We start from the raw sequence: 18,299 nt of genomic DNA on the forward strand, positions 1-18,299 counted from the left end.
AAATTGTAAATAGTGTAGGATAGTGTTAGTGTGCGGGGATCGCTGGTCAGTGCGGACTCGGTGGGCCGAAGGGCCTGTTTCCGTGACCTCTGGCGCGCGCGGTGAGGCAGCAACTCTACCGCTGCACCAGTGCAGATGCACAATTTTTCCAGTGGGGGAGGTGCACTGGGCGGAGGACATCATTATAAAGGTTGTCATAGTAATGATAAAGGCAAGAATGTTACACAATCTAGATAGAGGGCGAAGGAACTAACTCCACTGTCGGAGAATCAGCAACTAACGATATAAGATAATTGGCAAAAGAACAAATGAGGAACTAACGAGATGGTTCGTTTTTGTGCAGCCTGTTAGTGTGACAAGCAATACATGACTCTGTGACTCTAGAAAGCGGATCAGTAAAACTTCGGGCACTGTCTTCGTCGAGTTTGCAAGTTTAGTTTAGTTTAGTTTAGTTCAGTGATACAGCGCGGCAACAGGCCCTTCGGCCCACCGAGTCCGCGCAGAGATCTAACGTGTAGTTTGGTGAGACTTCACTGGGAGTACTGTGTGCGGTTCTGCTCATCCAGCGAGAGGAAGGAAGTCAAGTAGGAGAAAATGCAGAAGAGAATCACCAGGATGTTACCGAGACTTGTTATAGGGAGAGTTAGATAGACCGGGAGGCGGAGGGGTGACCTTGTTGAGGTGTACACTGTACAAGATCACGAGGGGCATGGATAAAGTGAACGCTCACAGTCTTTCTCCCAGGGTAGAGGATTCTAAAAGTAGAGGGAGTGGGCTGAAGATGAGAGGGGAGACATTTAAGAGGGTCGGCGCGGAATGGCCTGTTTTAGCGAACTTTGGTGATAAAACCAAAACTAGTTTGGTGATACTAAACAGTATCACCAAGCTAAACTAAACTAAACTAGTGTACAGAGTGATCGATGGTCGGCGTGGACTCAGTGGGCCGAAGGGCCGGTTTCCACGCTGTATCTCTAAACAAAACAAAAGTTTCATTATATTTCATATTCCAGTTGATGAATTCACTCCCAACTTGGGAAGTCTGAACCAAACTCTCCCTCGGTCACTGCAAGGTGTGGAATTCCAAATAATAATTTGTAATATTTGATAATTCTACTCCCCAACTTCAACCACTGTATGAATTACAGGGTGGGCTGGGGCGACCGACGTCGCAGCGGCCTCTGCAGTCTGTCTGTCTTTTTTAATTTTTTTGTCCCGTTGAGGGTATAGTTTGTAGTGGGCTTTTAAATGTGTATGTGTGGGGGGCGGGGGGCGGGTGGGGGAAACTTATAAATCTCTTCCCTGTACGGGGACCCGACCTTTTCCCTGTCGGGTCTCCGTTGTCGTTGGGGCCTAGCACCGTGGTGCGGCCTCCAACCGGAACGACCTGGGGGCTCAAGTCACGGAGCCGGCGGAGCTGCGGACCTACCACCGTGGAGCTGGCCGGCTTCGGAAAGTGGAGAGCTGCGGTGGCGCACGGCTGCGACCCGACTCCGGTGGATGGTGACACCGGGAGCTCGCGGGTCCCCGGTGGGAGACCGCTTTGCGGGGCACCGGCAACGGCGACTTCTCCCGCCCGAATTGCGGGGTTGAAAGTGACCTGGAGCGGGGCCTTACATCGCCTGGCGCAGCTTAAACAGCCGCGGGACTTGCTAGCGCCCGCCGGGGGCTCCAACATCAAGACCCGGAGCAGGGCCTTACATCACCCGGCGCGACTTTAAATGGTCGCGGACTTGCTGGCGCCCGCCGGGGGCTTTGACTTTGACATCGGGAGAAGAATGGAGAGCAGGGGAGAGACAAGACTTTGCCTTCCATCACAGTGAGGAGGAGATTCACTGTGATGGATGTTTGTGTAAATTGTGTTGGTGTGTGTCTTGGTTCTTTTCTTGTATGACTGCAGAAACCAAATTTCGTTTGAACCTCATGTGAGGTTCAAATGACAAATAAATGGTATTGTATTGTATTGTATTGTATTGTATTGTAAATAGACTAGAGACTTCCTATTGTGACGTGTACTTTAAATCTGTCTGAGGGCACGGTGTCTTGAGTATGACTGCATTCGTCTGGGATATATAGAAACATAGAAACATAAACACATAGAAAATAGGTGCAGGAGTAGACCATTCAGCCTTTCGAACCAGCACCGCCATTCAATATGACCATGGCTGATCATCCAGAATCAGTACCCCGTTCCTGCCTTCTCCTCTTATCCCTTGATTCCGTTAGCCCGAAGATCTATATTTATCTCTTGAATACAACGAATATCACTGTACCTTAATTGGTACACGTGACAATAAAAGGCCTTTGAAACCTAAGAGCTAAATCTAACTCTCTTGAAAACATCCAGTGAATCGGCCTCCACTGCCTTCTGTGGCAGAGAATTCCGCAGATTCACAACTCTCTGGCTGAAAACGTTTTTCCTCATCTCAGTCCTACCCCTTATTCTTAAACTGTGACCTCTGGTTCTGGACTCCCCCAACATCAGAAACATTTTTCCTGCTTCCAGCCTGTCCAATGCCTTAGGAATTTTATATGCTTCCATAAGATATCCTCTCATCCTTCTATATGCCAGTCCCGCCATCCCGGGAATTAACCTGGTGAACCTACGCTGCACTCCCTCAATAGCAATAATGTCCTTCATCCAACTAGGAGGCCAAAATTGCACACAATACTCCAGGTGTGGTCTCAATAGGGCTCTGTACAACTGCAGTAGGATCTCCTTGCTCCTAAACTCAAATCCTTTCGCAATGAAGGCCAACATGCCATTAGCTTTCTTCACTGCCAGCTGTACCTGCATGCTTACTTTCAGTGACTGATGTACAAGGACACCCAGGTCTCGTTGCACCTCTCCTTTTCCTAATCTGACACCATTCAGATCTGCCTACCTGTTCTTGCCACCAAAGTGGATAACCTCACATTTATCCACATTATACTGTATCTGCCATGCTTCTGCCCACTCACCCAACCTATCCAAGTCACCCTGCAGCCTCATAGCATCCTCCTTGCAGCTCACACTGCCACACAGCTTTGTGACATCCGCAGGATAAACCTGTCGCAGAACAAAGGTGGCTTGTGTATCTGCGATGGTCTGTGATCACTGTGCTTCTGGGCCTGTGGTAATCATGTTCCCTGAACCACCTCCCACACAGAGATCTCACCATCAATCTCCACATGCTTTTTGTAAACCAATCCCTGATTGTTGACTCAGCATTTCCGGGAGCATACAAGGTCATAAATTCATAAGTGATAGGAGCAGAATGAGGCCATTCAGCCCATCAAGTCTACTCCACCATTCAATCATGGCTGATCTATCTCTCCCTTCTAACCCCATTCTCCTGCCATCTCCCCATAACCCCTGACACCCGGACTAATCAAGAATCTATCTATCTCTGCCTTAAAAATATCCACTGACTTGGCCTCCAGTGCCATCTGCGGCAATGAATTCCACAGATTCACCACCCTCTGACTAAAGAAATTCCTCCTCGTCTCCGATCTAAAGGAACGTCCTTTTATTCTAAAAGTCAGCAAAAGCAGAGGCGTTACTAAGGTGTTTCTGCAATGTGTTGAGTAACTCTAAAAAATGTACAGGGTGATAATTACATTTTCAGTAAATAAGTCAACGAATTTTAATTCACCATTGTAAATTGTCCCCTATCCATGGGTGAGATTATGGTGTCAGAGGTTATGGGGAGAAGGCAGGAGAATGAGGTTAGGAGGGAGAGATAGATCAGCCATGATTGAATGGTGGAGTAGACTTGATGGGCCGAATGGCCTAATTCTACTCCTATTCCTTATGACCTTATGACAGCATGGAAACGGGCTCTTCGGCCCACCGAGTCCATGCCGGCCATCGATCAGCCATTCACACTAGTTGCTTAGAGACTCAGCCTTGAAAAAGGCCCTTCAGCCCAACGGGTCCACGCCGCCCATCGATCACCCGTTCACACTAGTTCTGTGTTATCCCACTTTCTCATCCACTCCCTACACACGGGGAGCAATTTACAGAGGGCCGATTAACCGGAAAGCCCGCTCGTATTTGGGATGTACAAGGAAACTGGAGGAAGCCCACATGGTCACAGGGAGAACGTGCAAACTCCACACAAACAGCACCCAAGGTGAGGTTCGAACCCGGGTCTCTGGCGCTGTGAGGCAGCGCCTCTACCCGCTGTGCTACCGTGCCTCAAGTGTTATAAACCTGGCAGGAAGCCATTGATAGCGATGTGGGGGACAATAAAATAGGCAAATGGAGGATTAGGGTCTTAGAACAGTACAGCACAGTAACGGGCCCTTCAGCCCACAATGTCTGTCCCGAACATGAACATGAGTTAAACGAATCCCCTCTGCATGCACATGATCCATATCCCTCTATTCCCTGCATATCCTTGTACCTATCTAATAGCCTCTTAAACACCACTATCGTATCTGCCTCCACCACCACCCCTGGCAGCGCGTTCCAGGCACCCACCACCCTCTGTGTAATAAACTTGCCCCGCACATCCCCTTTAAACTTTCCCCCCTCTCAGCTTGCAGCTGTGCCCTCTAATGTTGGACGTTTTCACCCTGGGTGAAAGCTTCTGGCTGTCTACCCTACCCACGCCTCTCACAGTTTAACATACGTCTTCCAAGTCTTCCCTCAAACTGTGACCTCCCAGAGGGAACAATCCAAATCAATCTAAACTCTCCCTGTAGCCACTCCCTCCCTAATCCAAGCATCATTCTGGTAAACCTCCTCTGCACCCTCTCCAAAGCACTGCACGCAATACTACAAATGTGTCCTGATCAAAGTCCTGAAGAGGTATATCATGACTTCCTGACTCTTATATTCAATGCCCCTAGCAATGAAAGCAAGCATAACATATGCTTTCTTTGTCCCCCTATCTACTTTCTAGTTTTTAGTTTCAGAATTACAGCACAGAAGTAGGCCCTTCAGCCCACCGAGTCCACACCGACCAGCGATCCCTGTACACTAGCACTATCCTACACACTGTGGATCATTTACAATTTGTACCAAGGCCAAATTAACCTAGGTCTTTAGAGCTTGGGAGGAAACAGGAGCACCCGGGGAACTCTTATGAGGTCACGGGGGGAACGTGCAAACTCCGTACAGGCAGCACCTGTGGTCAGGATTAAAGCCGGGTGTCTGGCGCTGTGAGGCAGCAACTCTACCGCTTGTGCGGTAGTTGCTTTGAACTTGGACGATGAGATCCCTCTGCACATCAATGCTGTAAAATTGAGTGCTTGGTGACTGGCAAGGACTCGATGGGCCGAAGGGCCCGTTTCCATGCTGTATCTCTCGATGACTCTCACCAGAGGTTACTCCAGTCACATGGCTTCCACCTCAACTTCTCAGGACCACATGAATCCAAAGAAAAGTCATTTTCGGGACTTCTGAAATGTGCATGTTCTTATACTTACACCTTTTATCACCTTTTATTTTGCTCTTAGCAGGCAACCGAATCATCCCATCACAACCAGAGAGCAGTCCTGTCCAGTACTACTATCCACCTCATTGGTGACCATTGGACTATCTTTGATCAGACTTTACTGGCTTTACTTTGCACTAAACATTATTCCCTTATCATGTATCTATACACTGTAAATGGCCCGATTGTAATCATGTATTGTCTTTCCGCTGACTGGTTAGCACGCAACAAAAGCTTTTCACTGTACCTCGATACACGTGACAATAAACTAAACTGAACACCCAGTGAGCAAAAGTTGGGACTTTTTCGGAAAATTCTTAAGGGATCAGACCAGCTAGATGCAGGATAAATGTTCCCGATGTTGGGGGAGTTCAGAACCAGGGGTCACAGTTTGAGAATAAGGGTGGGCCATTTAGGACAGAGATGAGAAAAAACCTTTTCAGCTAGAGAGTTGTGAATCTGTGGAATTCTCTGCCACAGAAGACAGTGGAGGCCAATTCACTGGATGTTTTCAATAGAGAGTTAGATTTAGCTCTTAGGGATAACGGAATCAAGGGATATGGGGAGAAAGCAGGAACGGGATACTGAATTTGGATGATCAGCCATGATCATATTGAATGGAGCTGCTAGCTCAAAGGGCCAAATGGCCTACTCCTGCACCTATTTTCTATGTTTTCTATGGAATATCCTATTGATTGTTTAGCTGTAGAATGATTCTTTTCAATATTCAGTTGCGACCAATTTACAGTTGGGTTGGGAAGAGTTTGGCTGCTCAAGGGGTTGATGAGTTGTTTTGATGTTCTGCAGAGGACCTGATCTATCCGAAGGCAGACCTCATTGCCATCTTCCCTCACGCCTCCAATCTTTATGTACAAACACATTCTGTAAACAGCATTGGCTTCCATGTCTGGAAGGTGATGGCTGGACTAAGGGAAGCACTAGGGTTGGACAAAGTGGTCAGCATGGACCTTGAGGGGCAGAATGGCCTAACACCACATCATGAACACCAGAAGCCCAGTGCGTGTGGAGAACCTTTCTCAATCTGAGTCTGTCATTGCCAATCAGAACTAGAAAGCTATTCCTAGGTTGAGATGGACACAACATGCTGGAGTAACTCAGCAGGGTCAGGCAATATCTTCGGAGAAAAGGAATAGGTGGCGTTTCAGGTTGAGACCCTTCTTCAGACTGAAAGATGGACGTGTGGGAGCTTGGGCGGGGAGGGGGGGGGAAGGGCAGAAAGAATGGAAGGTTTGGTCTGAAGAAGGGTCTCAACCTAAAACGGCGCCCATTACTTTTCTCCAGAGATGCTGCCTGGGGAACTGGGGAACTGAAGGTGACAAAAGGTCAGAACAAGTCAGGGTTGGCGTTGGCCTTGGCTTACATGATCTCCCGGTTGTCTACCATTTTAACATCGCTTCCCATTCCCACACTGACCTTTCTGTCCTGGGCCTCCTCCATTTTGTCAGAGTGAGGCCCAACGCAAACTGGATGAACAGCACCTCATATTTCGCTTGGGCATCTTACAACCCATGGGATGAACGTTGATTTCTCTCATTTCAAGTCACTTTCTTCCCCTCTCTCCCCCCTCTCCTACCCTCGTCATTGTACCAGTTTGACTGTTCGCATCCTTACACCCCTCTAGTTATCACATCTACCCCAGCCAACAATGGACCATTGTGGGCTCCACCCATCCCTGAGGTCATCTGTTGCCGTCCCTGATTTGTTCTGGACTTTTCTTTTGCCCCCAATATCCAACTCCACCTTAAACATATCCACCGACTTGACCTCCACGACCTTCTATGGCAAAGAATTCCACAGATTCACCACCCTCTGACTAGAAAAACTCCTCCTCAGGAAAGGAACGACCTTTAATCCTGAGGCTGTGACCTCCAGTCCTACACTCTCCCACTAGTGGAAACATCCTCTCCACATCCACTCTATCCAGGCCTTTCAACTATTCGGTACATTCTAACCATGGTCTCCAGAGATAATGCCTGACCTGCTGAGCTACTCCAGCACTTTGTGGCTTTTTTATTTTGCAACCTGGCACCTGCAATTCCTTGTGCCTCCAAGCATTCACAGGTAACCTCATCATCTCCTTTAAAACACCTGCCATCCCTGACTACAAGTTCTCAATGCTTATGTTTACTCAGAGTTATTTTTTCTGTAAACCGTTAATTCTTGGTTACATTTCAATGCTGAATGGATAATTATAGGGCACGCATGATAATAATTAACCATTTTGATCTGAAGTTTGTAAAAATTTCTCGCCAAAGTGCGCTGCCTGAGAAAATCTGCCTATTTAGCAGGAAGCACGTTCTCTTCTGTATCTGTCTCCGTTCTTAGAGTGTGTTCTGCACTTAATAATGGGTCTCGAATGCCTTTGTCAAACAAAACTAATTATCTGCTATTTTGTTGAAATATTGCTAATTGGATTACTGTTGCCACAAACTTTGAGGTTGCACGGAACTGAGATCAGAACTTATTAAAACACAGCTGCTCCCGCTGTCGAAGATTCTCCGCTCCCTCCCACGACCCAACCCCGCCGCCTGGCACAGCGGTAGAGTTGCTACCTTACAGCGCTTGCAGCGCCGGAGACCCGGGTTCGATCCCGACCACGGGTGCTGTCTGTACGGAGTTTGTACGTTCTCCCCGTGACCTGCGTGGGTTTTCTCCGAGATCTTCGGTTTCCTCCCACACTCCAAAGACGTACAAGTTTGTTATGTTAATTGGCTTGGTGTATGTGTAAATTGTCCCTAGTGTGTGTAGAATAGCGTTAGTGTGCGGGGATCGCTAGTTGGTACGGACTCGGTGGGCCGAAGGGCCTGTTTCCACTCTGTATCTCTAAACTAAACTAAACTAAACAGTCTCAGCTCCCACTGATAGATCATTATCCCAACATCCAGTTAGAGAGTCTAGCTGAGTTTATTTTCATTTACAGATACAGCATGGAAACAGGCCATTCGGCCCCACCGAGTCCGCACCGACCAGCGATCCCCGCACACTAACACTATCCTACACACATTAGGGACAATTTTACATTTATACCAAGCCAATTAATCTACAAACCTGCACGTCTTTGGAGTGTGGGAAGAAACTGAAGTTCTCGGTGAAAACCCACGTAGGTCACGGGGAGAACGTACAAACTCCGCACAGACAGCACCCATAGTCGGGATTGAACCCGGGACTCCGGCGCTGTAAGCACTGTAAGGCAGCAACTCTACCGCTGCGCCACCATGCTGTCCTGGAGTCATGGAGCCATATAGCATAGAAACAAGCTGTTCAGCCCAACCTGCCCATGCCAACCAAGATGCCTAGTCTAAGCAGGTCCCATTTGCCTGCATTTTGCACCATATCCTTTGGCCCTTTCCTATCCACGTACCTGTTCAAGTTTTTTTATAAATGCTGTTATGGTCCCTGCCTCAACTACCTCCTCTGGCAGCTTGTTCCATACATCCTGCCATATCTTTCCCATTCTTACATCTACATGCTACCAGAGTCAACCGGCAAACCTGTACGTCTTTGGAGTGTTGGAGGAAACTGGAGCACCCGGAGAAAACCCACGTGGTCACAGGGAGAACGTACAAACTCCACAAAGACAACACCCGAGCTCTAATTCAGAGATACAGTGCGGAAATAGGCCCTTCGGCCCAACGAGTCCTTGCCGACCAGCAATCCCCGCACATTAACACTATGCTACACACACTAGGGATAATTTGCAATTTTACCAAGCCAATTAACCTACAAAATGTTACAATACCTGCCTCAACTACCTCATCTGGCAGCTCTTTCCATGTAACCACCACCCTCTGAGTTTGAAAATATTCTTGATGAAATTAAGGGCACATTATTGATAAACGTGGCTCGAACAACAGGAGGCAGTTCACATTGTTCACAAAATGGCAGCAAAAGCAACACAACAGACATATCTGAAAAAGTACACATTCTATAAAGCATTTATATTCTATAAAGCAAAGCCGCATCAAAGAGTGAGTGTCACACCTTCCCAAGGCCATTGGTCCCCCCCCCACCCCCCCACCCCCACCGTTGCACAGTTGTGCATGTGATAGGAGCAGAATTAGGCCATTCGGCCCATCAAGTCTACTCCGCAATTCAATCATGGCTGATCTATCTTTCCCACCAAACCCCGTTCCCCTGCCTTCTCCCCATAACCCCTCACACCCGTACTGATTAAGAATCTATCTATCTCTGCCTTTAAAATATCCACTGACTTCATGGCCTTTTGTAGCAATAGACAATAGACAATAGACAATAGGTGCAGGAGTAGGCCATTCGGCCCTTCGAGCCAGCACCGCCATTCAATGTGATCATGGCTGATCATCCCCAATCAGTACCCCGTTCCTGCCTTCCCCCCATATCCCCTGACTCCGCTATCTTTAAGAGCCCTATCTAGCTCTCTCTTGAAAGCATCCAGAGAACCTGCCTCCACCGCCCTCTGAGGCAGAGAATTCCACAGACTCACCACTCTCTGTGAGAAAAAGTGTTTCCTCGTCTCCGTTCGAAATGGCTTACTCCTTATTCTTAAACTGTGGCCCCTGGTTCTGGACTCCCCCAACATCGGGAGCATGTTTCCTGCCTCTAGAGTGTCCAAGCCCTTAACAATCTTATATGTTTCAATGACAATGAGTTCCACAGATTCAATTACTAAAGTAATTCCTAAAGTAATTCCTCCTCATCTCCTTCCTAAAGGAACGTCCTTTTATTCTGAGGCTATGACCTCTAGTCCTAGACTCTCCCACTAGTGGAAACATCCTCTCCACATCCACTCTATCCAGGCCTTTCACTATTCTGTACGTTTCAATGAGGTCCCCCCTCATTCTTCTAAACTCCAGCTAATACAGGCCCAGTGCCGTCAAACGCTCATCATATGTTAACCCACTCATTCCTGGGACCATTTTTATAAATCTTTCTTCAGACTGAATCAGAGGAGAATATCCCTCTCCCCTGATTTTCAGTCTGAAGAAGGGTCTCGACCAGAAACGTCACCCATCCATTTTCGCCAGAGATGTTGTCCGTCCTGCTGAGTTACTCCATCATTTTGTGTCTATCTTCAGTTTAAACCAGCATCTGCAGTTCCTTCCTTTAATTCTGAGGCTGTGACCTCTGGTCCTCGACTCTCCCACTAGTGGAAACATCCTCTCCATATCCTTCTGAACCTTCTGAATGTTGTAGTCGGCTGGGCAGTACTCTGCATATCGCCAACTTGGACAATTTGACATTTTTATGAAGCCAATTAACCTACAAACCTGTACGTCTTTGGAATGTGGGAGGAAGAACGAAGATCTCGGAGGAAAACCACGCAGGTCACGGGGAGAACGTACAAACTCCATACAGACCCGCACCCGTGGAACAGCATCCCCCTTTCCATCAGAACTGCCCCCTCCATCGACTCTTTTAAGTCTAGACTAAAGACTTATCTATACTCCCAAGCCTTTCCTGACGTCCTCTGAGTGAGGGCTACATGTATATATGTATGTAGTCTGTTTTGTTGTGCTATTCTTATAACCAATGTAAAGCACTTTAGCCAACGAGAGTTGTTTTTTAAATGTGCTATATAAATAAATGTGGCTTGACTTGACTTGACATCCACTTTGCCCAGGCCTTGTGCTGTTCGGGAGACTCACTCTTTAATTGAAGCGGGTTGCAGAGACTTTCTCTTGAGAAGCTGCCAACAGAGCAACATAGTAAAAGCTGGTGCCTTACGTTTAGGTACCCCACCTGTCCTGAGGCCTGGCTCGAGCTGTCGGAGCAGATGAGCTGGACAAACTCCTTCAGGGGGTCCTGGCTGGCATGGTGGTGGTAGCGGATGGTCGGGTGGGCAAAGTAGGGGCTTGGCTGCTGGATGATGGAGGATGAGGGGAAGTGGATCGCAGAGGCTGGTGCCCGAGGGCTTCCTGTGGGCAGAGAGCAGAAAGGAAATGTCACGCTGAGAAAACTGAACACAGACAAAACGTCACACAAACTGCGTTAGAGAAAACGTTACTCAAAGAAAACTACTTAAAGAGGGCGGCACAGTGGCGCAGTGGTAGACTTTAGTTTAGTTTAGTTTAGTTTAGTTTAGTTTAGTTTAGTTTAGTTTAGTTTAGTTTAGTTGAATTTAGTTTAGTTTAGTTTAGTTTAGTTTAGTTTAGTTTAGTTTAGTTTAGTTTAATTTAGTTTAGTTTAGTTTAGTTTAGTTTAGTTTAGTTTAGTTTAGTTTAGTTTAGTTTAGTTTAGTTTAGTTTAGAGATACAGTGTGAAAAACAGGCCGTTCGGCCCACCGAGCCCGCACCGACCAGCGATCCCCGCACACTAACACTATCCTTCTCACACTAGGGACAATTTAAAATTATACCATGCCAATTAACCTGCAAATCTTTACGTCTTTGGAGTGTGGGAGGAAGCCGGAGCACCCGGAGAAAACCCACTAGGTCATGCGGATGTACAGACAGCATCCGTCGTCAGGATGGAACCCGGGTCTCTGGCGCTGTGAGGCAGCAACTCTACCGCTGCGCCACCGTGCGGCCCAGAGTTGCTACCTTGCATCGCCAGGGACCCAGGTTTGATTTCATGTTGAGATCCTTCATCAGTGTGAAGTCGGGTGTCTGCCATTTCCCCCCCATAGAGGCTGCCCGACCTGCTGAGTTTAGAGTTACAGAATGGAAACAGGCCCTTCATCCCACTGAGTTCACGTCGACCATCGATCACACGTTCACATTAGTTCTTTGTTATCCCTCTTTCTCATTCACTCGCTACATATTTGGGGCAATTCATAGAGGCAGAATTAACCTGCAAACCCGCACATCTTTACGTGGCTGGTGGCGCAGCTGTAGAGTTGCTATTGAGGGAGTGCAGCGTAGGTTTACAAGGTTAATTCCCGGGATGGCGGGACTGTCATATGCTGAGAGAATGGAGCAGCTGGGCTTGTACACTCTGGAGCTTAGAAGGATGAGAGGGTATCTCATTGAAACATATAAGATTGTTAAGGATGGGGTGGAAGATTGTAACATTCACGTGGTCCGCCCTGTTTCGACTAATGCAATCAACTCAACGTGCACAAACGGAAGATCAAATAGAACAAGTTGACCAACAACTTTAGGCTGTGCACACCACACGAAAGAAGAAGAAGTTAATGGTTTGGACACACTAGAGGCAGGAAACATGTTCCCGATGTTGGGGGAGTCCAGAACCAGGGGCCACAGTTTAAGAATAAGGGGTAAGCCATTTAGAACGGAGACGAGGAAACACTTTTTCTCACAGAGAGTGGTGAGTCTGTGGAGTTCTCTGCCTCAGAGGGCGGTGGAGGCAGGTTCTCTGGATGCTTTCAAGAGATGCTAGATAGGGCTCTTAAAGATAGCGGTCAGGGGATATGGGGAGAAGGCAGGAACGGGGTACTGATTGGGGATGATCAGCCATGATCACATTGAATGGCGGTGCTGGCTCGAAGGGCCGAATAGCCTACTCCTGCACCTATTGTCTATTATCTATTGTCTGCCTCGCAGAGCCAAAGACACAGGTTCGATCCTGACTACGGGTGCTGTCTGTGTAGAGTTTGTACGTTCTCCCAGTGACCTGCGTGGGTTTTCTCCGGGTGCTCCGGTTTCCTCCCACACTCCAAAGACGTGCAGGTTTGTCGGTTAATTGGCTTGGGCAAAATAGGCCCTTGGCCCTAAAATTGGCCCTTGCGTGTAGGAAAGTGCTAGTGTGTGGGGTAATCGCTGGTCAGCGCGGACTCGGTGGGCAGTAGGGCCTGTTTCTGCACTGTATCACTAAAGTAAGTCTAACAGTCAGAAGCCGTCATAACCTGAGAACCTTGAAAGATACAGCGCGGAAAGAGCACACTGATCATCGATCCACCAAGTCCACACCGACCATCGATCACATCTTCACATTAATTCTATGTTAAGGGCCTGTCCCACTGTCCCAATGCGGCGACCTAATTTTGGCGAGTTTGCCCTTGACTCATACTCGCAACCTGGTCGACACGAGGTCTTAGGAGGTCTTTGTAACTCTCCTTCATGCTCGAGAGGCCTCAGCTAGGTCGTGGCGTATTTTTTAACAGAGTAAAAAAAGGTCACCATGGAAAAAATCGATACTTTTTTTTCTCGTAGGTTTAGTCGAAGTAGGTCGGCATGTTAGTCATAGGTAGTCGAAGATAGTCGTAGATAGTCTTCATCATAGTCGAAGGGAGGTCGAAGGAGATCAAAGGAGGTCGTCTTCACTCTCCACTATTCGGTGTCCAATTTTCCCGTAGCTAGTCTTCAACATAGTCGAAGGAGGTCTTCAACATGACATTTTTTCAAACTCTTCTAAACTTCTAAACTCTCCAATTAGATTGCCGCAGTGGGACAGCCCCTTTATCCCACTTTCTCATCCTCTTCCTTCACACTGGGGGGGGGGGGGGGACACCGGGTGAACGTGCAAACTCCACACAGTCAGCACCCGAGGTCGGGATCGAACCTGGGTCCCTGGAGCTGTGAGGCAGCAGCTCTACTAGCTGCACCACTGTGCCGCCCATATATCCCAACGCCATACGTTAGTGGGTGCCCAGAGCTGACCCAGAGAGACATGCCAGGCATGGTGACTGATCACCTGAAATGGGTGGATAGAGCGCAGATTGGGGCTGGCTCAGGTTCACTTTCAGGAGCAGAGCATTGCTGTTGAGCCCAACATCTACTGCCCTGCAACACACATTGCCTTGTAGAAGGTCAACCACCTTGTTCAACCACTGCTCATCATCTGTTGAAGGTGCTCCCACAGAGCTGTTGTGTCGGGGGTTTGGTTTGGTTTGGTTTGGTTTGGTTTGGTTTGGTTTGGTTTGGTTTGGTTTGGTTTGGTTTGGTTTGGTTCGGTTCGGTTCGGTTCGGTTCGGTTCGGTTCGGTTCGGTTTGGTTTGGTTTGGTTTGGTTTGGTTTGGTTTGGTTTGGTTTGGTTTGGTTTGGTTTGGTTTGGTTTGGTTTAGTTCAGTTCAGTTCAATTTAGTTTAGTTTAGTTTGGTTAGATTTGTAAAATTGTCGATTCAAGTACTTGTTTAGATGTTTCAATATTGTGTTTTTACCACAGTTTAATGTGATTTAGTTTAGTTTAGTTTAGTTTAGTTTTGGGATTCAGGGCAGACACAGGCCCTTCGGCCCACCCAGTCCGGGTCTCAGTGATCACCCCGCACACTAGCACTATCCTACACACTAGGGATCATTTATTATTCTTACCTAAGCCAATTACCTGTATGACTTTGGAGTGTGGGAGGAAACGGGAGCATCCGGAGGAAACCCACGCAGGTCACGTTCATTTGTACGTTCTCCCTGTGACTACATCGGTTTTCCCCCGAACATTCCGGTTTCTTCCCACACTCTAAAGATGTGCAGGTTTGTAGGTTAACTGGATCCAGTAAAATTGTAAATTGTCCCTAGTGTGTGTGGGATAGTGTTAGTGTGCGGGGATCGCTGGTCGGTGCGGACTCGATGGGCCGAAGGGCCTGTTTCCCAGCTGTATCCCTAAACGGAACTAAACTTGTCGTTGGCACAGACTGCGGGGAGTGGTGAAGACCATTGGTGCCGGACGTGGAATGGGAAAAAGGGCCATCGACAGGCCATTCACATCAAGACAAAGTGAAGGTGGTCACCACACCTGAGGTTGCCTCACCTGGTCTGGTCCCTGCAATCACGGGCAGGGGGTGATGTGTAAAGGCCATCCGGGACGAGACGCTCTGCGATGACGTCCCGCTACCAAACTCATGCTTCGTCGACTTCTTCAGAGAAGTGGGCGATGTCATTCCTGGGAAGAAACCTTCGGAAGGTCAGACGTGCACCCTCTCCAGTCCTGACCCACCCCTTGTCCCTCCCAACTTACCGATTTGCAGCCATTATAAGTAATAGTAGAATTAGGCCATTCGGCCCATCAAGTCTACTCCGCCGTTCAATCATGGCTGATCTATCTCTCCATCCAATCCCAATTCTCCTGCCTTCTCCCCATAACCCCTAACACCCGTACTAATCAAGAATCTATCTATCTATCTCTGCCTTAAAAATACCCATTGACTTGGCCTGCACAGCCTTCTGTGGCAAAGAATTGCACAGATTCACCACCCTGTGACTAAAGAAATTCCTCTTCGTCTCCTTCCCAAAAGAACGTCCTTTAATCCTGAGGCTGTGACCTCTAGTCCTAGACTCTCCCACTAGTGGAAACATCCTCTCCACATCCACTCTATCCAAGCCTTTCACTAATCTAGAGGACTCATTCTAAGACAGCAAATGTTGATGCGGGTGACCAGAACAAGCCAGCATCACCTCTCCTGAGAGGCTTCGGAAGTTCGGCATGTTCCCAACAACTCTCACCAACTTCTACAGATGCGCCTCAAATGTCAGTCTCAAGAAGCTACCATAGCGCACTCTTTTGTTTTTTGTATAAAAATCCAAAAATTCTGGAACTAAATATTTGAAATCTTCACAAAACTATTTAAAATAAAACTCATACCAAAAGCAGAATGGATTATTTTTGGAATAATGGAAGGTAGCCCTGAACTAAACGTGTTTCAAAAGAATTTATTTAATTACGGGCTAATAATGGGGAAAAAAGCTTATACTCAAATTCTGGAAAAACGCTCCTATACCAACAATAAAAATGTGGATTTCAAACATGTTCGAAACATTACACCTGGAAGATATGAGACTCCTCCTCGCAGGCAAAGCAGACCACTTCCAAAAGACGGGGTCTGCATTTATGGACTTACTACAAGCATAAGGTGCAACAGTAATTTAAAAAATAAATGGTGCCAGGATCTGGTAACGGGGGATGAAAAATATGGTTGGTATATCCCTTTTTGCACAGTTTTTTATAATAGAGCTACAGTTTCTCTTTCTTTCTTTTCTAGGGTCTATTTCACTCTCTTTCTAATGGGCTTTCTTTTCCCAACACTTTCCTGCACTATCACGACTCTTTCTCACTTCTTTTATTTCTATCTTTCTTAAAGCTCAAAAAATGAAGGGGTACAACAACAGATATATGTGGTGTGTATCACTGTAACTTATTGTACTTCTAGTAAAAATAAAATTAAAAAAGAATAAAGCATTTTATCGGGATGCATCACAGCACGGTTTGGGAACGGCTCCATCCAAGACCACAAGAAATTGCAGAGAATTGTGGACGCAGCCCAGATCATCACACAAACCAACCTCCCTACCATTGACTCAAAGTCAAAGTCAAAGTAGCCTTTATTGTCATTCAGACCTTGTGGTCTGAACGAAATTTTGTTGCCTTGCAGTCCTACATATAGTAAAAATGACAAAAACACACAATAAACACAAATTAACATCCACCACAGTGAGTTCACCAGGCACCTCCTCACTGTGATGGAAGGCAAAAGTCTTAAGTCTTTGTCTCTTCCCTTCTTATTCTCCCTCTGCGCCGAGGCGATCCAGGCTTCAGATGTTGTGACCCCGCCGGGCGATGGTAAGTAATGTCAGTCCCGCGGCTGAATCCGAGCTCCACGAACGGGCCGGTTCAACTCCGCGGCCCGGGGTGGTCGAAGCTGCCGAAGCTGCGGTCCTCCAGTCCAGCGGACGCAGCTGTTGTTGCGGGAGCTCCGGAGAACAGGTCACCAACCTGTGACCTGTGAGCTCCCGACGATGTCGTCCACTGGGCCCGCGGTCGGGTCGGATGGCCGCTGCCGCCGGAACACTGCCCCAGCTCCGAGGCCGGGTCGCCGCTGCCGCTGCCCCAGCTCCCAGGCCGCCAGCTCCGCTATTAGGCCTCGGCGCAGGCGGAGACGGAGACTGGGGATACGACAAGAGAAGTCGCATCCCTCCCGAAGGAAGAGACCAAAAACATGTTTCTCCCCCCCACCCACACACATACACAACCGAATAAACCAAAAATTAACTAAAACAGGACAAAAGAACAACAAAAAAACCAAAAAAACAGACGGACTGCAGGCGAGCCGCAGCTGCTAAGGCAGCGCCGCCATCTACACCTCACGCTGCCTTGGCAAGGCCAGCAGCATAATCAAGGACCAGTCTCACCCTGGTCACTCCCTCTTCTCCCCTCTCCCATCAGGTAAAAGGTACGGAAGATTGAAAACGCACACCTCCAGATTCAGGGACAGTTTCTTCCCAGCTGTTATCAGACAACTGAATCATCCTCTCACCAACTAGAGAGCGGTCCTGACCTCCCATCTACCTAATATTAGACCATAGGGCTATCTGTAATCGAACTTTACTGGTCTTTATTTTGCACTAAACGTTATTCCCTTGACCCTGTATCTGTACACTGTGGACGGCTCGATTGTAATCATGTACTGTCTTTCCGCTGACTGGTTAGCACGCAACAAAAGCTTTTCACTGTACCTCGGTACACATGACAATAATCTCCTTTGACCTACAACTTTAGGCTGTGCACGTGTTACACAAGAAGAAGAAGCATTAATTGAACATTGATGCAGTGCAGCCAGGCTGTGGAGAAGATATAGAGTCCTGCTCTAAGTGTACGTGGATAGGCAGTACAGTGGAGCAGCGGTAGAGTATCTGCTTTACAACACAAGAGACTCGGGTTCAATCCTGACCACGGGTGCTGTCTGTATGGAGTTTGTACGTTCTTCCTGTGACCCGCGTGGGTTTTCTCCAGGTGCTCCAGCTTCCTTCCAAATTCCAAAGACGTACAGGTTTGTAGGTTGATTGGTTTTGGTATTAATTGTAAAATTGTCCCTCGTGTGTGTAGGATAGTGGTAGTGTACGGGGATCGCTGGTCGGCGCGGACTCGGTGGAGAATCGGTGGAATTTTTTTGCCACAGAAGGCTGAAGAGGCCAAATCAACGGATATTTTTAAGGCAGAGATAGATAGATTCTTGATTAGTACCGGTGTCAGGGGTTATGGGGAGAAGGCAGG

General features: G+C 47.7%; 1 protein-coding gene across 1 annotated transcript in view; it reads right to left on the reverse strand.

Annotated features, from left to right (window-relative positions):
* LOC116991874 (nuclear factor 1 X-type-like) overlaps window positions 1–18,299 on the reverse strand; it is a 175,372-nt gene that overhangs the window by 39,902 nt on the left and 117,171 nt on the right. Inside the window, exons 7-8 of the mRNA XM_033050849.1 lie at window positions 15,063–15,194; window positions 11,145–11,335 (exon numbers count right to left, since the gene is read on the reverse strand). Coding sequence (XP_032906740.1) covers window positions 11,145–11,335; window positions 15,063–15,194 — 323 coding nt within the window. The remainder of the gene's footprint in view (window positions 1–11,144; window positions 11,336–15,062; window positions 15,195–18,299) is intronic.

This window comes from Amblyraja radiata, chromosome 35 (genome assembly GCF_010909765.2).
Source record: "Amblyraja radiata isolate CabotCenter1 chromosome 35, sAmbRad1.1.pri, whole genome shotgun sequence".
NCBI lineage: Eukaryota > Metazoa > Chordata > Chondrichthyes > Rajiformes > Rajidae > Amblyraja > Amblyraja radiata.